This window comes from Prinia subflava, chromosome 4 (genome assembly GCF_021018805.1).
Source record: "Prinia subflava isolate CZ2003 ecotype Zambia chromosome 4, Cam_Psub_1.2, whole genome shotgun sequence".
NCBI lineage: Eukaryota > Metazoa > Chordata > Aves > Passeriformes > Cisticolidae > Prinia > Prinia subflava.
In genome coordinates, this window is record NC_086250.1 from 34,322,191 (window position 1) to 34,345,529 (window position 23,339).

Consider the following 23,339-nt stretch of genomic DNA (forward strand, 5'->3'; position numbering starts at 1 on the left):
AGTTTACTCTTACAATTGTGGATAGAGCTGCAAAGACGTGCCACTGGTAACACAGCTCAGCTCTGGAACCATAGATATAGCTTTGCACTTGCCTGGTAATCACAGCCACAGAGAGGACAGGGCTGAAAATGTATTGAACAGGAGTCAGAGCAAAAATGCAGCTGATATTCTGTGATGTCATCTGGAAATCAACTCACAGGAAAGAGACGGAGAAGGTTTGCAGTAAGACCTCTGCACACCTGTAAGGCCACTACCTGCAGATCAGACCTGCAGTATTGGAACTCAGATGACCCATGTTACTGTTTGCAATTCCTTCTAATACAGTCACACACAGATAAGAAACACAGCATTAGAAGAGAACATGGAGAACCATGTTGGGAGGACTTTTTTTTTTTACATCCTACATAGAGTGGTGACACAACAGTCACAGAGAAATGGTTGAAACAGGGCATCACCTTTCAGCACATTTTCTTTGACTCATTTCCTTAAAATCAAAACCAACAAAAACATGTTCAGTGCTATGTGTCAGCGGTTTCCAGCTACAGGCTATTGGATTCAATGCATTGTGGATTTTGCAGCACTGAATGGGCACATAACTCAGTTATAAAACAACTCTGAATTCATTATTACCATGTGAATATCCTCTAAACCAGGGGCTGATTAAATACTTTTTGTATGTTCTAAAAGAAAAATTATTTTGGATCTATTTTTACTGTATATTTCCATGGACAAACAATGATCTTTTGTCATGCTTAATACATAGGTAACCTTGGAAACAGGTATACCTCTCAAATTTTATTTTAACCTGCTGTCAAAACATTTTCAGAAAAAATCTCCTCTGTTCACAGACTTCACAGGGCTTTGTATCCTGAATCTCAGCAAATTCATATCCACATCTAGGTAGCTTTCCAATTTCTGTATGCAACCAAGAAAACTCCCTGTTGTGCTATGTAAGTATGAAATATGATCAACTGCTTGTTCTTTGCTGCTTTTTCTTAGCAACTGCTGATGATCATACTCTGTATTGCACAATATATAGATGGTACTACACGGATTCATTCACATTATTAAAATTGCACATAATGTTAAGAAATTAAATTACTGAATAGCTCCATATATGCAGTAACATCACAATTGAACTCACAATTATTTTTACCAACTCCTTAACAGTATAAGAAGTGCTTTAAATTCAACACAAACTTAATGTTCTGCTGTCTTTCTGTTACCTTTGTGAACAGAGCAAGTCAATAATTTAAGTGCACTGACAGTAGTCTCTTGTAAGGGTGTCCAGCAGAACTGGCTATAAATATATATGTATATATATATATGAGTAATGCTTTTTTCTTTGTAGGGAGATATATCAGTCTCTAGAAATTTCCCAGATAATTTAATACAGTGTGACCTAATTTCAATAATCCTGTAGAATTTCTGATTTTTTTCTCCAATTTTTATTCATTCCATTTCTAATTTTGGCAGAGTACACTCTTGCTATATTAGTAGTGCCAAGAATTTGTAGAAAATTGAGCAATGACATTAAAAATTAATGGATGGACCACTTCATATATAAAAATATATTCTTAAAATAGTAATTGGACAGATTTTGCTTGACTCCAGCTCTGCAATGCTGTCAGTAGCACCACCACAGGTGTCATTTCATAAGGGAAGGAGGGATGGGAAACAAGAGACTATGTGGAATTCTACCTTCATCACTGAACTGAGGTCTGGAGGAATTTCTTGATATACAGATGCTCCCCTACCCCTGTAAAGCATTGGCAGACACACCGGAATGTTCAAAAAACCAGGACTTGGAGAGAATTGCTTGGACATACGTCTTTCCTTGACCATGTACTTTATGAGTTGTGGCCAGTTTGTGCTGAATATTGTCTTTGACCCTGGAGACAATACAGGATGTGTCGAGGTGGCATATATCAGATTGCTTACGTCAAATTGTACAGTGACATACTTGAATTACTTTTCGTAGAGAAAAGGCAGTCACACATTGTCTAGTCTCTTACTGAGTTGTCAGGCAAGCAGGTCACTGACTGCAGTATAACCTGCAGTGTAACCATAAGCAAGTCCCCTAAAGGAGTGCATAGAATCTTCACCATTAAGCATTTTATAAAAGCCAGAGAACACCTAAGCATGTTTAGAACTTCTGGCGTTCATCTCTAAGTTGCATAAGGCTTAATTTTTCCTCCAGATATTTCACCATTGTGGATATAAGACTGTACAAGATTATAACTCTGTAATGTCAATTTATCACAGTGCTCCTTGCACTGCTACCAAGTACAACCACAAATCATGAAAAACATCTGTAAGTCCCTATAAGCAATTTGTCAGAATACTTTAAAGTGCATGTATAATAAATGAAGAACACATGTTTCATAGGAACCAAATGAAACTAGAGCTGTACCGAATGCTTTGCCAGAGACTTGAACAGCTGTGGACATCACCTCTCTCTCCCCCTACCAAGATTTAAAAGGCATTGTTTTCTTTTTAGCCTGACAGGTGATGTTTACAATACCATTGATCTTCCTAAAAGACAGATTGCCCAAATATCTCTGCAGACCACTTCTACCTCCTCAAATGTTGTGTTTTGATTTTCATTTTAGGTATTTGGCACTTTCTACAAAATTACAAAGGGTCTTCACTGTACCATCCTTGCCAGTTTCTAAAACAACCATCATTTAGTTCTGAAAAGGCACCACATTACCTTCTGCATAGCGTTTTCTATCTGCAAGCTACAGTGAAGAAATGGAAATTTTTGTTCATTGGCTATTCTCTTCAGAGTTTGCACACACAAGAACAACCCCTCACACACAAATCAAGGTTCTAAAGAGTTTTGTCTGACTTTCCTGAGCTTGACAGGAAACCTCAACAAGACAGTTTGTATTTCTTCTGTCTAAACACAATATAAGATGGCAGTTCCAAAGTCTCTTTACTATTGTGTTTTGCATCTCAGATTAAGGTCACAGCTTCATTGTTATTCAGAATGATGATACATTTCTTTACCTGAGAAAAAACTTAGCAACCCTTCCACCCAATCATATCAATTGAATACTGTCACTTCCATGTAAAACCAGCGCACACAGTTTCATTATCTCTCTAGTCGTCTTACTCTACTAAATTTTTTGGTTTTGTTCTCAGATACAAACTTCCTGCTTCTCTCATTTCTGTTTCAGATTTCCAATCATCATCATCATCATTATCATCATTATCATCATCAGGAGTGGAAGACATTTTCTTTTATTAAACCTCTAGATGTTAGCTCCCATAATTTTCAGTGTCTGCAGTCATTTGACAAAACCAAGGAAGGTGCAAAAACTTTTTTACTTGAAAACTGTGTTATAAAATACATTGATATTAAATTCTAAACAACCTTTCAAAATGCTGAAGAATTATATATTCAAGAAAGGTAAATGAATTCTAAACATTCTATTACATAAGTAAATCTAGCGTTCATTATAACAGATAATCGATTTATACTTCTACTTTATCTGCTTGAAAAAGTAGCAGGAATGTAAAACACTTTTTTTTCTGCACTGAACATATGCAATCATCATTATGTATTAAAAAAACCCCAACCTGCTGATTATAAAATAGTTTAAATAGCCCCAAGTGTCCCCGAAGAGCTACTGTGTGCTGTGTAAAAGCTGAATAATCTTCCCCATGTCAGAAGGTGACTCTTCAGCTGTTCAGGATCATGAGCTGATGTACCAGCACTTGTTAAAAAAATATTCAAAACACAAGAACATGCACTTAGGTAAAGAGCATTGTGATGGTCTTGGAATTAATCTGCAAGAACTGACAACATTGAAGCCAATCTATCAAGAATGAGTAAAGAAACTTTAGCTTTTACTTAAAAGCAAAACACAACAGAACACAGCAAATTCACACCGAAATAGGTTCAATGGAAATATGATTTTTTTTTACATCCCATTTGGCTCATTTTTCTTTTACAATGATAGTTTGGAAAAAAAAGGAATGTATTCAAATGCACTTTAAATACATTCTGAATGCACTATTTATATAACATCAAAAGTGCAGTCTGTGCAAAAGTACTCCAAACCATTATTGCTCGGTGTTCTGAATAAAATACTTGAACTTATTTATGAAGGCACATTGATAGAAGAAAAGATGTCTCAACTGTCTGTGTTTCCTTTAATCAACAATATAGGGGAATTCGCTTTGGCCCCTGTGCTTAGAAAAATATGACTTTGATTTTCAAAATCTCCTTTTCTGTAATATTTACTCCGAGTATTTACATAGTTGTTTCTTCCCATTCAAGTTCCACATCACCTGCAAAAGAAACAGATACATTAAATTAACCCACCTTGTAAACAAATAGTAACTAATGGCAGATAACTGTTTTTCACTGAATTTAAAAAATCTTGCATGGAAAGCTTGAGCAATGACCATTACTGTGAGGGGGAATAAAGAGCAGCAAAAGGCTAAATAGTTATAGTTTTGAAGCAAAAAATGCATGTCAAAGGACTTTTCTTCTGCTTCTTAGCCTGGGCAAGTCATTGCACCTGCTGCAAAAGAATAATTTTGACACAGTCTGTATCTCCTTACCTTCCATGGCATCCAGGGAGTCCATCTTTTGCAGGGCTGAATAATTTACAAAACATAAGGGCTGACTACTTCCCTTGGTTGTCAACAGATCCAATACGCATTGATGTAAAAATATATATTGTGCCTGTAAGATGTGAATTTAAAGATGCTTGATTAGAAGAAAAATGTACTTGTAATACCAAAAAACCCTTTTCCTTTTTCTAAACCACCTAGATAATCTCAAAGTAACTGCAGTTTAACTCAGTAATCTCAGTACTTCGGTGACCATATCATATATGCCTGATCTGATTTCCATTATTGTGAAACACTATGCTTTAAATTTGTCAAAACATACTAATCCTTATGAACAGTAGGTATATGAAATTAGACTAACCATTACTGAGACTAATAGGCTACTCCACAATTCTCTGTGAATGTTTGTACTATGAAAAGAGATTTTGCCACGAGATGCAGACTGAAGAAACTGAACCACATGAATGTAACATCTAGATAAGAAAATTTTCCTCTTTCTACCATAGAGAAAACCAGCAGGGTGCACTCAAATGCAGAGGTTTAAGCAAATCTAAACCTATATATTCTAGGGGCTTGCACCAGCGCTAGGAGCAAATTAACCCAGTATTTTGAGTGATACTTCTCGAGCCTCATTTGTAACACATGATAGCAGAAAGAGTGGGCAACTAAAGCTAACTAAAGTTAATTTGACACTTTCAAGGACATCAAGTCTGAAAAGAGGAAAACAAAATAAGGCAATGTAAGAATGAAATAAAGGAATAAAAACAGACAGAAATATAGTAAATGAATCAAGCATATATTTACATAAAAAATATTGAATGTAGATGCAAAAAATAAGCTGAGTACATGCAGATTGGAAGAGACCTCTTGAGACAGCTGGTGCAACTACTCACTGCTCAAGCTGGGTCACTAGAACATGTTGCCCAGGACCTTGTTGAGATGGATTTGGAATATCTGCACCAAAATCATACTCTTATACTTGACTTTTCCACAGGCAAAAATATTTATATAATTTTTTGGTTCAGTAATTGCTATTTTTTTTTTCAGAGCTGCTATCAATTTGCAATTCAAGTGTCTCAGAGAAATTTGCTGACATGGATAAATTTTAGTGTCACAGCTCCAGAACTGTAATTAAAACAACTTTTCACAGGCCCCCTGGAGCATGCAGTACCATTTCACCTTTCAATAACTTTCTTACTGAAATAATAGTATGACATTACTTCAACCTAGCCCTTGTACTTGGCAAGAAGATAAACTTTGATATGTCTGCTGAAAAAACATGGATTTCTAGAAAGAAGGACTTAAATTTGAGTGGAGATTAGATTGGTTATTCCTGTTCAGAATGCAGGCTCTGAAAACTCTGTAATCTCTTGTACTCATACAGCTACTTCTGATGATGTAACAATGAAAACCTTTCTGGGTTTGCCAGCGAGAGTGAAGCAGGCTACCTGGGCAATTTATGTGTAACTAGTTATTTTCCCAGTTAGAATCAATGACAATCTTAACTATTCTCAACCATTGGTTACAGTAACAGATTATGACTCTGTTAGCAAAAAGGAACATTATTTTGAAGCTATAAACAAGCAAAGTACAGGTCTGAGAGCAATCAGCTTTTATTTATTTTACTCACAGATCTTACAGACAATTTGAGGGATTCGTATACTGAGTTCTGGGTGGGAATTGCTCCTCTCTTTTCTATCTTCTATGCTGATCACATAAAATCTGATTAATAGGCAACTCAACAGTGTTTTATAAGAGAACTCTCAGAATAGCTTGACTTTTGAATCCACCATAACACTTTACAAGATTGATTCCCTCTGGGCAAGTTTTGTTGCTGATCTGACTTTTGTAGTCTTGTAAATATGAGCTAGAAATGACCTGGACAGAGAAGAGGCTATCTCAGAATTCTGCAGCTAGTATGCTGATGGATACTTGATTTGTTAGGAAATCTGAACTCTGACACCATCATCTTGTATTGCATTTTGGCACACCTTTTCCTAGCCCCTGTCAAAACATTCAAATGAAGAGAATTATGCAAGAATGATGCATATTTTAAAAACATACAGTGATATTATCAAATGTCTCCCTGTTTTAAGATTTTATTTTGGGAGTGCTGCCATTAAATTACCTTCCAGCCTTTGACTTGTTTCTAGATGATTCTACTTCTAGTCAAAAATGTAAACCAAACAAGAACCCAAATGTATTCCCAGAATTCATCATCACAAGATGATGGCAATTGTTTAGCTTCATCAAGACTTCAAAAGGAAAAATTTAGAGCACATGGTATCCAGACTGCACCTTACAGGATACATCATGTTAGAATATCACCAGAAAAGCCCATAAAAACTTCTGAAGAAGGGTTAACTTTGTATTCTTCCACACTCATTACATATTCTGATGTGATATGGAATAGCAGAATATCATTCAAAATGGAGCAAGTCTCCTCACATTAAAATCAATTTAAATCCATCAGTCATGTGGAAGTTTATCCTGAAACTACTTGTCCATACTGAGAAGTTGCTAAGCCATGCTGTAGACCCAAAGGCTACTCGGGCTGCCCTGGGTCAGACATGGCCTGCAGGAGACTCATGCCAGAAGCCTTATCCAAATCAAGGTGATTTCCGTTCCACGGGGCATTTAGGATTGGCTTTAAATTCTTCTATTATTCTTTTGCATATACTGAGAATTCCAGATACAGCAGAGGGAAGGCTTCCTCACTGGCAGGTCATCATTGACTTATATCCATACAACATAAGTCTGCCAGAAACGTACTATTTTAGACCCAAAACCCACGATTGATTTTGAACAGTTTGAAATCTGTGATTAAATCCATCCATATGTACTATTTTATTGGAAGCAATTGAAAGAGAATCAAGAAATCAATAATGAGTTCAAAGGTAAATGAATATTTTGAAGTTTGGTGGACTATGCCACATATGCATACACAAAAAAAAATACACTTATATAGTAAATAAAGTCAAATTAAGTAGTGAATGAGTGATTCCATTTTTAGTCTAACAATTGTTCTGCACCCAAAACTTGAAATAAACTTTCTTAGAGAATGATAAATTATTATTTAGGTTTAAAAATAAATAGCACTCTATTCAGCACTTGTCAAGACTTTTCTGGCTAAGTGTACTTAGGTGGAAGCAGACAATATATTTCCACAATACTTGAAATAAATAAAAGCAGGATTTGGTAAAAAGTGTGTTATACAGCTGATTGTTACAAGCTTTCTAGCCTTGTTTTGTAGATCACATGAAGAGATGACTAATTTTTCAACAACAAGAAAACAGAATAGGTAAATCTTACCAGATTTTGTACCATACACATTCTTTCACTTCTTAGCTCAGCTACAAGTCCGTAGATATCCACAAAATCATGGTCATTTATATGTTGGGTTAAATGGTCAAGTGCAATATAAACACCTGTTCTTCCAACACCAGCGCTGCAAACACGATAAACAAGATAAAATAAAGCTTTTATATTAAGGCTTTCAGAATTTCTTAGTACATTCTGGATAAATTGTTTATTCTGAAAAGAAAAACTTTTGAAGCAAAACATAAATCCTTTTTTCAGTGTTCACATCTTGTGAATTCCTTTCTGAATTGGATCAAGTGAAGTCTGGATTTGAGCCATTTTCTAATTTTGATTTCACATTTTCATGTTTTTGATTTCTCATTTTCATCAGATAAATGAGACATTACTCATTTATGTATTCATATGACGCAAACCTGTTTGAGTGGAAAAAAGGATCCTATAGCTTTTCTGTGAGCTTTCTAGAGCTCATTAATTGAGAAGAAAAAAAGTCACAAGATTTTGTGAAATCACACTGGGATTCTGTGATACTTTTGGTGTTTGAGACAAAACAACATGGGATCTAGCAAAAAAGTTGTAAGAAAATATTTTTAAAAGGAGAATGAGTGTGCAAGACATGCTAGTTGGTAATGTTTTATTTCAAGGTCTTATAATGAATAGGATCATTTCTAAATGACTAGCAGACTTCTCTACAATTGGTGTAATAAATACAGGGTATATCACTGCAGATAATCAAGAGATCTGTAGCAGAACTCTTGAGCTTGCAACAGCTAATGAGCAATAAGTAATGAATGAGTTTTCTGGATATGAGAATTCACAGTGATGTTTTATAACTCAGGAATTTGAGCACAGGTGGAGCATCAGGCCCATGATGGCCCCTTCACACATCTCTCTTCTGAAAAGAACATGGGGTTCCTTGCAGAGTTCCCACAGAATACAAGTGTCCTGAAAACACAGACTGTGTAGTTCTCTCCTGTCACAGTCTCTCTGGCCCTTGCAGTAGAGGGAAATGTTCCTCACAGACAACAATATTAAATAAGGCTTTACTACCCTTTGTGGGTGGCACCCATAGGATGCTGAGGACAAATAAAAAGAAGTCCCATGCACGATAAAGTGGTTTGGGAAAAGATTTGGAACATCATAGCCATGTTTTCCTTCCACTTATTTCCAGACTCACACCAAGTGAGAATGAGGCAAAGACTCAGTAGCAGACCTATGAGTTCAGGTCCCTTTTATGGATCAAGCCCCCTCATTCAGTGGGAGCACTGACCTGCACAAAAAATGCAAACACACTCATTGGTTTCCTTAAGACTTAGGCCTCTCCCCACACTTACCCTTTGAAACAGAGGTTTAAGGGTATTAATGAAATCACTGGAAACTATGACAGCTGAACACTTCTAACCACCAGACCTTTTATTTAAGAGCCTAAATATAGGTTTTAGCTGTTTACAGGCATCTGAGTTTGAAATTTGGCCTATGCAAACCCTTATTTCCATTTGCCATTCCCTGTGGCTTAAAATAGTTTCTTCCTTATGATATGTGACATGAACATTTTAAATGTATTTTTAATACTTGCTTCTTAAGAAGAGCTGTAATTATACTAGAAGTGATTTCAACCAACACAGGTCATTTGCTATTCCTCTTCTTATGATTAGGGAGGAGAATGGAGAAAAATCCAGCAGTACTTTATGGTAATTATTGGAGCAATTATTTCCCTGCCATCACCTCAATGGATTTCTATAAATGGAAGAACAGTTATTGGCATTTTACCTTCTAGAAAGAAGCAAGAAAGACTTCTAGAGAAACCTTCATCACTGTCCATACTAGAACCATATCTGTGCACTCAGCCTTCATGGTTGTTCCTCTGGCAACTTCCCTGTGCAGTATTATGCACTAGAAACTTGAAGCTACTGAACTTCAGTGGTTTGGTGCATATGCTTACCTGCAGTGAACCACCATTGGTGTGTTATCATGTGCTCGACTTGCACGGATAAGTTTTACAAAATGAATAATTGGTGCAGTAGTTTCAGGGACTCCATGTTCTGGCCAAGAAGTAAAGTTACACTGCCGCACCATCATGCAGTCTCCATGCTGAAAAAATCCATAATAATGCAGTTTTTACAGAAGAAATGCTACAGAAGGTTCAGTAAGGTACGTGCAACCGTCTCCATAATTTTATGTAAAAAATAAAGTTAGAATAGCATAATAATTATAAGATCACTGGCATGAAGGGATAATCTTTTGTGCACAGAACTTCTGGCAGGTTTTTTGAGGGATGGCCTCAAGTCCATCTTTCAGGAAGTATTAGTGACTTCAGTAGTGACTCTTCATTTGACTTTAGTCATTATATCTGTAACTCGTAGATTGAAAGTTGAAGTTTGTAAAAAAAAAAAAAAGCTCATTTAGAAGTTTAGTGAGCTGGGATGACAAATTTGTTCAGGAAAAAGCAACCACTCTAAGGCTGATCCAATGTGGTGAAAGCAAACACACATATGCTGGTAAACATGGATGTGTTTTCTTTCATGGTCTCTCAATCAGAGCAGCAGCAATAGCAACCTCCAAAATGAGGTTATGGTCTGATACCCAGATTACTTTTGAAGGATGTAAAAATGAATGAACAGGATCATGCCAAAGGCCTGTCTACATCAATATGCTGTTTCCAATAGTAGTCAAGAAAAAAAATGTTAGGGAACATTATAAAACATGACAATAATGAATTTGTAGTTCCCCAGAATATCGTCTCTGTTGTTAATAGTTTGTGGCTTGTGAACTGCCTCAGTGAGAGACAGTAAATAGAAATTTAATACTACTCATCAGTATTGTCTTCTACCAATTTATGCACATTTTTTAATCCCTGTAAGTTTTTAGCATTCACAATATCTTGCAGCAAGGAATACCAGAGTTCGATCAACTGTTGTGTAATGAACTGGTTTCTATTTTTTCAAATCTCTTTTGAACCAAGCACTTAGTTCTTTCATATTGCAAGAAATATTGAACAATGGGGAACAGTTATGTGTAGCAACTACTTTTTTTTTTAAACTGATCAACATAAAAATGGAAGAGAAATTACTTTGGATGCACAATGGCAACAATTTCGAGTTATTTCCTTCATGAATGTTTTTTATCTTCACTGGAAGATCATCAAGCATTCACCTGCTTGTGAATGGACGTACAATCCTAAAACCAGCAATACAGCACATTTAATGACATGCTTATAAAGGGTATAGCTTCTTGTCCAGGGTAGTTCAGCTGCAGTAAATGGCTCACCCAGTCAATTCAGATTATCTTCTTTTCAGCCTCACCCTTGTTAACACAAGTGACTTGGCATTTTGGTGGGAGTCATTTTTATTCTAAATAGTCCTTTTTCCAGTCTTGTTTCTCTATGTTCTATTTATAGCTGAAAAAAAGGTTTATCTCCTCTCAATAATTTTTAAATGTACTGTGTGCACAACATATCCCTATGGGGTGACCACCGAGACCAGCCCCTACCTGCTGTGTGCCCTTTGTCATATGCACATGCTACAGGATGGTAATGCCTGAATTAGGATGGCCAAGTTCAGGTCTAGGACGTGGCTGCACTACGTACAACACAGATCAATGCTGGGAGTGCAAAAGAAAGCTGACTTAATTTGGGGTCTTTATTCCCAGACTGCTTTTTGAGAGAACAACATAATACAGGGTTATAATTTTTCCAAAGCGTGGAAACTGTAGCTGTGGGTCATAATAAAGGTGAAGATCTCTGCTGCACCCCTACTCCTCCTTCCCAGCACAAAGAGTAGGAGTAATACTGATGATTCTCATCTATATTGGGTGAATCTCCTGGGGGTGGAGGCCAATAGCTAGTGGCATAATACAAAACAGATACAAAACAGAAAGAGAATCTTGCCCTTTAATCTGAGAGGGATACATTCAGAGGGATTTGTCTGATCCCAGAATGGTTAGGATTACTCCTTTCTAGAACAGACACCAAGATGTCCAAGTAGAAACTTCACCTCCCACCAGACCAGAAGTTTAGTAACCTTAGTAGGCCCATCATAGCATATTGGAGAAATATCTGAGCTCTTTGTGACAGAAATTCTCAGGAAACAAAACATGAATGAAAATAAAATACAGGACAACCAGGCAGTACAATACATATGCACTAAAAGATTAAAAGAATATTGAGGGAGTAGTTGGGTGGGATATAGCATATGTGATGTTCTTTGGGGTGTTAGATGAATTTTTTTTTTATTAACTTCCAGTGCCGGCTTACCCTTTCAATTTTTAGATCTCTGATGGTCCAGTCTATTTGAATATCTTCCATCAATTTAGTAATCACTATGTCCCCAAATACAGTCACTGGTTTATTATCTTCTGGCCAGTACTGATGACATCTTATCTGCAGGGAGATGATTATTAATCAATTAACAATTATCATGTTATAATCTTGACAGAAACTACATACAGAATTTCCAGTTATATCAAATGCTTTTAATCGATTCACTGGTAACTTACACGTCCTTTTTCAAAACATTGTGTGAGCATCACAAGTGTTTTAGCTCTTGTCTCCCACACCATTCTCCAGAAATCACCCACGGTTCCTGGTAATGGTCCCTGAGTTGCAATAAACTCGTTTGGACATAAATAGCCCTAAGAAAGAGAAAATATTTAATATATAATGGTTGGCAAAGATAAGAAAAGTTTGCCTGTGACTCATAGTTGTGCCTGAATCTGGCTTGCCTAAGGCTAAAACCTTGTTAGACATACAAAGCAAATTGGCATATGCCTGGATAGTCACTGCATGGCAGGCTGCCTTGGAAAACTAAGAAAGAAATGGCTTTTTTTGTAGTCCAGTTATGAACCAATACTCTACTAAGGTATGGGAATTGCCATGGTAATAGAAATGCATTTAGCAGAGATATTATAGGGACATCAGGTCATCAATTCCCATTTAAAAGTATCGAATCCTTTGGGTCATCAATTCCCATTTAAAAGTATCTAATCCTTTGTCTTTACTGCAGATCCAGCCAGAGGCCACCAATAACTAAATCAAGAGCTGGTAAACAAAGTAGAATTAAATAGTGCTAAGGAGCAGTGGAGCCAGGGAAACAACTAAGGAGCAGTCTGAGAGCCAGTGCAAGCAATACACACACTGATGACCTTGTTCTTTGGTGATTGTCTGGGATCTGCTGTAACATGGGGCTGAAGCTTACTGAAATAAATGGTCTCTGATGAAAGATCTTCAAGAAAACTACTGAAGGTGTTGACTTTTATTTTAGTGTTGGCTTCTGCTCTTTGGTTAATTTATTAATTGATGTAAAACTTGGGAAGAAGGAATTTTTTGAAAAAATACACAGATGCTCTGAATGCATGGTTTCCCATAGATCTGGTTCCTCCTAGAAAAGAAGTACACCTACAGGAACTATTATGTACTACACAAAGTCTAAAATAATCATAATAGCAATAATAGCAATAAATTTATGCCACAGAACTAGCAGTTTATAATATCACAGTCTTCTGCTTATTGCTCAAAACAACTGACACAGTGGTTTATAGCACTACCAAAGTTTCTTGTTGGAATTATAGCCCTATAATTCACAACTGCCTGTTACTTACTCCATCTATAATATAAAGAACAGGTGGCAGTGGGAAACTGTGTAAATCCTCCTCAGTTTAAGAGTGAGGTGAGAAGCTATAATTCAGGGATGCAAAGCTCACTGTTCAGTTACTGACTTGGTTTAACCAATGAAAATCAAAGCAGCAGCAGAGTTCCCATTTTCTAAAACTTGCACAAAACTTCTCTTTTCCTTTCTTGACAAGCATGCATATGTAAATAGGCCCAGATTATTAGGTATGTTAATACATATACCTATTGCATGTTTATAGCTATATGCATTTATATATTTATAAATCAACAAACATGGAAAGTGAGAGCATATAAAGGGCAAAACTTTAGCCTTGAGAAACCATAACACTGAATTGTCTGTTCACTGATGAACGGTCATCCAAAATGTATGCACACAAGCAAAATCTCAGCAGGGAACACTCTGTAGCTGGCTTTTGCTGCAGCTTTTTGGAAGTTGCTGTTAATGTTCATTGCCCAAGAGTTGGCCTGTCAGTGACCGGAGAGGTAAAGACTAGACCGTGCTCTAAGATGCCTTTGCTTTCCTTCTCAGTCATTCCGTGTGTAGTCCCAGCATCAGGTGGCATGGTTCTTCCTATTTGCTAACTCTCAGAATAAAGACATAATGAGAATAAATACTGTTTGCCAATAAGAAAGGAAGATCCTCTCAGCTCTACTGCTTATTCTCTGTAATGTCTCTTATTTACCTGCAAATAACTATTTCTATTTTCCTTTGTGTAGTCTGTTTTGACCACACTCTGTATGTGTTGCTAAGTGTTTGATAAGTATTTAATGTAAATCAAGTCTTGACCTCATGTAAGACCACCAGCCACTGCTAGAAGAGACTAGATGCATATCTGTAATTCACACTTTGAGCTTCAACAGGACAACAATGAAATTAAAAGACAGATGAAGAATTTTCTGAGCACACAATAAGAAAACGGGAGAGTCTGTGAAGAAAGATGAGGATGAAAAATATGGCATTACTTTCTTCTTCAAGAAGTCTACTTTTGTTTTCCTCCATCATAACTTTCAAAAAATAATAAGGAGCATGCCAAAACTGTTAGCCATTTCTATGAAAGTTTTCAGTTCAGTTACCTTTGCATTGTTCTATTCATATACAACAACTTTAACTCCTGAATCAAGAGACCAAAAAACACCTATCTAAACAATTAACCTCAGTGGGAGTTCTGCTATTGCCTTTTATGATAATGGTATGAGGTAATTTATAAAAAGCAATTATAAAAAGCAACTGGATACAGTTTTGATTATTACTAGAAATTGCTTAGCAATGAAAATGGGATATATATTTTTTTTTAACTTGTCATGTTTAGTGCCACAGGGGTCACAGGAACAATGTCATGGCAACAGTGGCTCTAGTGAATGAAAGGAAAATTAGAATCCTCTGTTCATTGTGAGCTATCTTTTTACTCTTCTACCAGAAAACAAATACAGTAAAAATGTGAGAGACTTTCTACTTACAGACACATAGCTGGCATTAATGTAGTCAGATCCAGGAATACCAGCATCAGGCATCAGCTTTACTCTGTTGTTATTATCTAGCATGGAAGTAAAGTCTAGTTAACTAAAAGATTGATTCAAAAACCATAAAACATGTAAAAACTATTCCTGGAGTGCTAAGAAATCAAAAATACTGTTATTAACGGTAACAATATTTGACGGAGTAGAACAATAATTACAAAGGTAATTTAACCATTTTTTCCATTACTGTATGGTCTTTCTTCAATGTTCTAGATATGTTGTATATAATATTTTTTAATTTAAACAGTGAATGAGCCAAAACCTCCAATTTGATGTATATGTGGGAGTATGCTGTACCTAAAAGGAGCCTATATACTTCAAGCCATGCTGTTCTAGCACACACAACTTCTGTGTGAATCAGAGAGCAGGGGCAGGGATCTGATGGTTTTTTCTATATACTTTCTCCCCAGGTCACTAAGCTGGATTCTGGAACTTTTCTATAGTTTTACTTTTTTTACATAAAGTTAAGTCATTATTAAAAAATAAATAAATTAGGGTTTCAGATTTGGTCCCACAGTACATATGCAAAAATTACAAAATCCAAGAAACATATCATGTGTGTAACACCAGAATTTTGGTGTTTCATCCTCAACTTAGTAAAGAACATTAGACAAAAGTTCAATATTTATGAAATATATCTATTTATGTTGTATTGTCTGTCATTAAGATAATTTTTAGTGACTGTAAATTATAATATGTCTTGAACAAGGCAGTAGATTGCAGCAACAGCTGCTCTGAAAAGTTAATAGCACAGAATGTAGCATTATTAACCAAGGAATGCCATGCACTCCATCTCACATCACAGCTAATGCCTAAAATAATAATGACATTTCTTGTTTTATTAACTGAAAAATGAAGCAGTGTTGAGTATAGAGAGACAGACTCCTGTCTCCTGTGATAATATCTAGCCTGGGCTTATAAGTTATCACACAGTCACTCTGATCTTCTGTGGAACTTTTGTAGCATATGTACACATATCCACAAGTGAGCATATCCAGACTCCTGAGGTAGCTGAATGCACAAACATGTGGATTTTATATGTTTAAAAAATCGCTTTTTACTAAAGGGGGAAAAAAACAATGAGGAAGAATTTTAAAGAGTTTGCTACATGGCTTGAATTACAAAGCCAAGAAACTATTGAGGCTACAGTTTCTTGCACCTGCATATTAAAGCTCGTGAGAGCAAGTTGAAAGCTACTTGCAAATAAAACTGGGTCTTTAAAAAAACCCCACAAAATAAAGATGGATTACTTGACAGAAAATTATTTCGTAATGTGGACATGATTGTACTGCTATTTCAAAGACAGATCAAACAAAAATACACTTGCATTTCAAATATCTGTTACACTATTGAAAGTAAAGAGCAAAATGGAGGAGTTGGTCAGTAAACACACATACATGGCTTTATGTTTGGGAAACGATTCTTAGACTTGTTCCAAGGCAGATCAGCATCTGTTGAAGCAAGGTCTTCGAGAAACTTGGGAAGTTCCTGCAGAGGAATAAATGTTTTCCACTTGAACTTAAAATACGACACAGTCATCCAGTAAAAGGAAAAACTCTACAACAGTTCTGCAACAGTACATTTCTAAGAACAGTTGGAAGTGTTACAGAGCTTCCTACTTCACTGTCAACCCCAGTTACACCAGCAATGTTAGATGCAGCACTGCAGACAATGCTATCAACTAGAACAATTAAGCTTACTTGAACTTTCACCTTTAAAAGCCTGGATAAAGTCAGTCTATCACATTTTGTAGTTTTCTGGTTTTTTTCATGAAGTCACATGCTTGACTCAGACTTAGTCTTGAATACTGCTTTTTCTGACTCCTGTAGCTTGGGAGAGTTTGCAGTATAGCATGAGAACTGATGAGAATTTAATGAAGTTGAGACAACTGGCAATTAGTTATTGTTCATGGGACTATTTGTGAAAAGAAAGACTGTTTGTGGGAAAAGTTAATTTAGGTTGTACCGCAGTTTTATAACTGGCCATTAGTTCTATTACTGGAGGACAGAGATGGATAAATCATTCATGCTGAGGAACTTATTTGATAGAGATGTTTGTGTGCATAAACAGGTATCACTTACAACGTTGATTAAAAGAGTGGAGACAGCTTCAGCACTTGTTATTGGAGAAAATGTGTTAAAGTGATGACCTTGGTGTTAAGAGAATAGAAGATGCAGAAAATACAGAATTCAAAATACATTGTTAACTTCAACAGAATTTTGTTTTGTTTGACAAATTTTATACACAAGTCTGGTTTTTATATCTATCTAAGATACAAATTAAGAGGTCTACTTCTTGCTTTGAATGAGCACAATACAAAATTTTGCTGCTTGTGCAGAGTAATCCATTCAAATTTGTCTTTTAATACCAGCAGTTACTGTCTGTGTGGGCTACTTCCAAAAGTTGGGCAGATAGCCTTACTATCAGACTCAATATTAATTACACCCTTTTGCCCGGGTATTTGGGACAGTCTGTCTTTTACGAATAAAATTTAATAGGACTCTCCTAGCAAATAAATAAATAAATACACGAGAGAGGTAATGAAAAATGGAAAACTAGGACTATTTTATTACAGTGATTTTCTTCCATTATTAATTCAAATATTTTGTCAGCTGTGTGTGTAAAACACGGTTAAAGGTGGAGATGTTAAAATTCCTCTCATTCAGAAAGCTAAAACTCTCCCACAAAGTTTCTGTCATTGAATATTTTCATGAAGGAAGGACATACACAAAATGATTATTTTGAATTTTGCAAGCGTTTTGGGCCACGGAATCCCATACCATGTGAACTTCACCTTGCCTCATTTGCCTCACTCCTCAGAGTTTTAGCTTGCCAGTTGACTACTGAAGAAGTAGCATCATTATACAGCACTTTGTAGTAGAGAGGAAATAGAGAAGCAGATCTTGTTATTTTCATAATGATGCTTCCACAACTGAACAAGTGCTCAAAAGCCCCATACCAATTCTCTGCATTAGTAGTGATTTCAGTCTTATCTATTATTTTCAGATTTGAGTAAAGACTATGTGGGTTCCCAGACTCAGTAACAACTTGTCACAGAAACCATGTTTCTTTGCAAACTTTAAAAAAAATTGAAATAAACAAATTGCATTTTGTTTACTGTAGTACTTTTGTGACACTGGTGACACTTTGAAGGATTTCATTTTTTTGATTCATGAGCAAAACTTATCATAAGACAAGTATTATAGAAGTATTTCTGTTTCAGTAATTTGCCAGTTACTAGAAAAGCATAAGTTCCCAAATGTATTGAGAGACGCAGGAGTCAGCCGGGAATCTGGAAGTTTGAGTAACGTGAGGTGAGGTGATGCCCATCATCAGTTAATTTGGCTCCCTGTGGTTTCTGTAACCTTGTCTTTTCTGACAAGAAATGGATGCAGGTCGATTCTGAGGTCCAGATTCCCTTCCCATCACATTTACACACAGGCCATGTTCATGTGTGAATGAGATGAACCCCTGAAGATGTCCTGGCACTGCAGTTTGGTCAGTTAAGCAAATTAGATAAAACCAGGAATGTCCATGGATTACAAGAGTAAGTGAAATGGAAAACTCCAAACCATATTTGTTGTCCACAAATTGCCGATTGTAAATTATCCCTAGACTACTTTACCAACCAAAGCATATATTGGAATTGTCCAGAAAGACTGCTAGGTGAAACAGTGCAAATCCAACACAGTGAATATACTAGCAGTTTATTCGTGTAAATTATCACATTCTCATATGCTGTTCCCAGTAAACTTGAATTTACCCATCTAGAGACAGATTGAGAGCCCAAGCAAGCTCAGCACTATCCTTTTCATAGAACTATACAGCAGTTTGGGTTGAAAGGGACAATAACATAATCTAGTCCAACCCTATGCTGCCAGGGGCAGGGACACCTTCCACCAGACCTGGTTGCTCAAAGCCACATCCAGGCTTTGCTTTGCAAGCCTTTGCAAGGCTTTGCTTCTAGGGACAGGGTATTCACAGCTTCTACAGGCAACTTGTTCCAGTGTTTCACCACTTAGTTATGGGCTTCAGATATGGGTCTACATCATGTTCAAGGGTTTATATCTTGAGCTAATCTTTCCTACACATGTTGTAGGACCCTCAAGTCATTTATGTAAAAGTACAATTATGCATGTGGATAAAAACAATGCGGATCAGGAGGTCTGCTTTCTTATTGGGTGCATTGCATGTTCCTGAGCATTGCCATTACCAATGTCATTTCAAGTGCGCTGTCAATCCTACTGTTTGTCTATAAAGACGTGCTGCAAGTAATACAGATACGCTTGGATTGAGGGACTGAACCTACCTTGAAATTCTGCCTGCCCTTGGACAAGTCATCTGGGAAGATATCACTACACTCTGAAACATGGAAGTTGAAGCTCAGAGAGGAAAAAGACTGAAAACCTAAATGACATACAAATCTGTCTATTATAGTTTGACTATACAAATGATTTGAAGAAGATTTCATCTTCTTGTATTTATCTAGATTTTAACCAGATTGCAAAGATTTTGGTTTGATAAAACACTTCTGTTTAAGATTTAAGACATTACAATGCTGTAAGGCTTAGCCAGTGTGGGTCACACCTAAAGAAAGTAATACTAGAGACCTCCTAGTAATGAATGTTAATATGTGAAAGTGTTATTGATAATAAAACTTTTCATCTGTTCAGTCATGCATAATTTAACTATAATCATTCTTGCTCAAGTGAAATAACACTTCTGGTTTTAGGAAAAAAAATATTCTTACGCTATTGCTCTTAGAATTTTATGGTGTTTTTTATTATTAAATCCAGACCAATTTTACCTAATGAGCATAACAAAAAAACCTGTAGAAAATACCATTAATCTTTTTACACTTTTGTTAGTGTTCCCTTGGAAACTGAAATATTATAATCTTGCAGAAGAAAAGCCAGTTGTAAAGTCTCCATTTTTGTTAATCCAACTGTAAATTATTCATGGTAAATTTATAAATCCAAACTAATAAAGTCACTGGACAGTGACAAATTATTTTTGGGCAAACAACTGTATGTGTTAAGAAAGATAATGATGATAAAGATTCTGAAATAACAAGAAGTTATTGTTGAGAAAAAAATATGATAGCCATAAAATATTACTTTATAATACTTCATTACTTTATAATGAAAATAGGGAAACCTTTGAGATTTAAATTTGAAACTGTACATGCATTATATTATCTGTAATGTATATTTTGAGAATTAGGCTCTTTTCAGAAAGACAGGCTTGCTGTGTTTATCTGCTCATGTAAGAAAATGGAGGTTATTCACATGGAAACTATTCTCAAGAGCATAAGAAATATGACCTATTACTTATAGAGGAACAAAACCCAAAGTACCATGTGCAAACTTTTGACTTTCTGCACCAAAATCTATGAAAGAAAAACATTTCTGAATTTCACAGCAGTATGACTGGGGCCTGAAAATTTTACAGAATGAACATTAATTCTGCTTTTGGAGTCATCATCACTCAGGAAAACAAACATATTTACAGCACTTAAATATACCTGTGCATATGTTAGAAAACTCTAAAAAACTTGTTCTTATGTAACCTACATATGCAACACTATAAATATAAAACACATATAAAAACATAACTATGGTGGTCTTGCAATGTTGGAGACTAAAGAAGATCATCTTTGGCTGACACTAAGGTGAATAATTCAGGTTGTACTGTAGGCTGCAGAATCCAAATCAGTATATTGTTACTTTCTAAACAATCAACCTGGTAATTGGGTATTGATTATCAAGGCCAGAGTCCTTCATGGCCTTGCCTGCTTAAAATGGACACGAAATGTGACACATGAAACGACTGACGGTCTTGCGATGTTGTGACAACTGCTAGCAACATACCGAAAATTCTTCCTGAAACTTCAGGTTGTTGTTTGTGCAGAGCTCTTCAACATGTTGTAGAAAGGATTTCTTGCTTATTGGCCTGAAAGTAAGGACAGAAGAATTAGAAACCCATGGGGAATATATTTGTGATTCTTGTTATTTACCTGCAGTAATAAACAATATTTTCCAGTTCAATGGAAACTGGTACTTATAGGCAGAAAATTATAAATTGCTTACAGCATGCTTGATTTCCTTTTGATCACTTAAAAATTTTACCCTTTGTTGTTCCCCCTAACAAAATTTTTAATGTTGCTAATGTTAACAGGACTGTAGGCTATGATTGTTTTTATAGGTAACACCATTTCAAGGCGAGGTTTAGACACTACAGTAAATTTGTAAACTTATTATTGCATTCTAAGGTACATAATACTTCTTTGTCAGACAGAAAACATTTTACACATTGCAAGGTTTTAGACATATAAAATATTGCAGTGACCTCATTCTCATAATGACATGGTTTTTAAATCCTGAAGAGTTTAAATAACCCTGTATTACTTCCCAAGCTAAAACACAGACATGCAGGCTTCACCCCAGAGAGAGAGAAAGCATTTCTCCAGTTACCATGCAATTAGTCATGCTTTTATGATTTATACGCAGCTTGGAGTTTTTTTCTAATAAACATAGAGGAGAGAACCACACATTGAGACTCACCAATGAACACAACATAATAATCTTTAATAAACTTACTTGATGGATTTTCTATAACTAAGTAACCTGAAATGGAGATTTTTTGTTAAATGTAGCAAGCTGAGAGTTAACCAATATTATGCATTTAATAGGTTCTAGATTAAATACCATGTACCTAAAGTTTGGTTTCCTTTATGGATTCAAATTCAGATACCTTGGGTGATTGCCATTATTAGTTTTTATCTCAGGTATCGGCAGATATAAATAACAGTTACAGTTTCTATAATTTTCTCTAGATTACTTTACAGTGCTCTAGGCTCATACGGCCCTGGGAAACCCCTACTTGTTGCACACCATTACATACACATTGAAAGGCTTCATTTTTTCATTCTTTACCCAATATGATTTTTTTAAGTGCCATTTCAGAGCATCAGGATCAGCCTGACTGAACACATACATCTATTACTCACCCTAGATTTCTTTTATAATCACTGAGGAGAAATAGGTGTAATTTCATGTCATTTGAAGCAGATATCTAAAATGAGTCACAGATGAGTCACGATACTAGTGTGCCTCTACAGAAACCACAGCTGTGGTTGTTTTTTTTAAAGATTTTTAAAATTAGTGTCCTGGTTTTATCTTCATTTTTCACATGTTCATATCTGTTTCTGTATATGTCAATTTTAAAAACTGTGATACATATTAAATATTTAACTGGATCTCACAGCAGGTTTCATGAAGATAGTACATGAGCATCTATACTCAGAGGACTTTCAGACAGCTTTGAAACTTGGTCACAATTGCCTCTGAATGGATTTAGAAACCAAATTTTGAGCACTTAGACTCAGAAAGTTTGTCTAAAGGACGAACTAAAAAGTTTGTAATAATTCAGTTTAAAAGATAACCTACTCCTTCAAAAAACTCTAAGTACCTCTTTTATGTGTCTGTTCCTCCAAATATATATTCTTACAGAAAATATAACAAAAAGTATCCTACAATACAAATTTCTACTGTATTGCTGTCAGAATTTAAATGGAAAAGGAAAAAAATGCTTTAAAAATAGTTGGCTTACAAAACTATTCTTAATTATTTAAATTCAATTGAGATAAAATATTGAGATTAATACAATTGTCAAATAATTTATTATTTAGCATCAGAGAAGTTAATTTCAAAGCTACTAAAGATGCCTTTGTGGTACATACTTTTTTAGAACAGTTATCCTAAAAAAAAGCAAACTAGCTATGAGTCTCACTGGATCAGTCTCACTGGAGTTAAAAGTACTGACAGGAATAAAGGTGCTTACTAAGGACAACTGAAGGACAGCTTCAGAGTGAAAAAGAAGGCAATAAGATAAGAAAGCATGCCACTTTATTTATTCAGAATGTTTAGCCATGTAGCTTAGCATATGCTTATTGTACCACATAAGTTGTTTCCATTATGTGGCAGATGAAACTACATTCTAGTAATATTCTAGTAATACTGGCAACATTATAGAACTAAAGTTTCCGAAGAAAAAAAAAGGATTTAAAATAGCTATGCCAAAGTATTGCACACAAATATATATTTGTCTTTGACTAGAACAGAAATGTTTTTGTTGGCTTTTTTTTCAGACCAAAATGATAAACACAATTTGAAGGGAAGTTACACTTCTTTTTCCATTGAATTCACCTATCTTCACCATAGAACAACAGAAAAAAGCCATGTCCCAGTTGACATTCCAGTAATTTTTTCAAATACTCTTCTCTCAAATT

The 23,339-nt window shown here is 35.7% G+C and overlaps 1 protein-coding gene across 1 annotated transcript in view; it reads right to left on the reverse strand.

Moving 5' to 3' along the window:
- Window positions 1–3,323: 3,323 nt before the first annotated feature.
- The window catches only part of PTPRQ (protein tyrosine phosphatase receptor type Q), a 131,427-nt gene continuing 111,411 nt past the window's right edge, over window positions 3,324–23,339 (reverse strand). The window contains exons 53-62 of the mRNA XM_063396413.1: window positions 21,649–21,675; window positions 20,920–21,001; window positions 16,447–16,537; window positions 14,990–15,066; window positions 12,400–12,534; window positions 12,158–12,283; window positions 9,848–9,996; window positions 7,900–8,035; window positions 4,576–4,699; window positions 3,324–4,299 (exon numbers count right to left, since the gene is read on the reverse strand). Coding sequence (XP_063252483.1) covers window positions 4,262–4,299; window positions 4,576–4,699; window positions 7,900–8,035; window positions 9,848–9,996; window positions 12,158–12,283; window positions 12,400–12,534; window positions 14,990–15,066; window positions 16,447–16,537; window positions 20,920–21,001; window positions 21,649–21,675 — 985 coding nt within the window. The 3' untranslated portion in view covers window positions 3,324–4,261. The remainder of the gene's footprint in view (window positions 4,300–4,575; window positions 4,700–7,899; window positions 8,036–9,847; window positions 9,997–12,157; window positions 12,284–12,399; window positions 12,535–14,989; window positions 15,067–16,446; window positions 16,538–20,919; window positions 21,002–21,648; window positions 21,676–23,339) is intronic.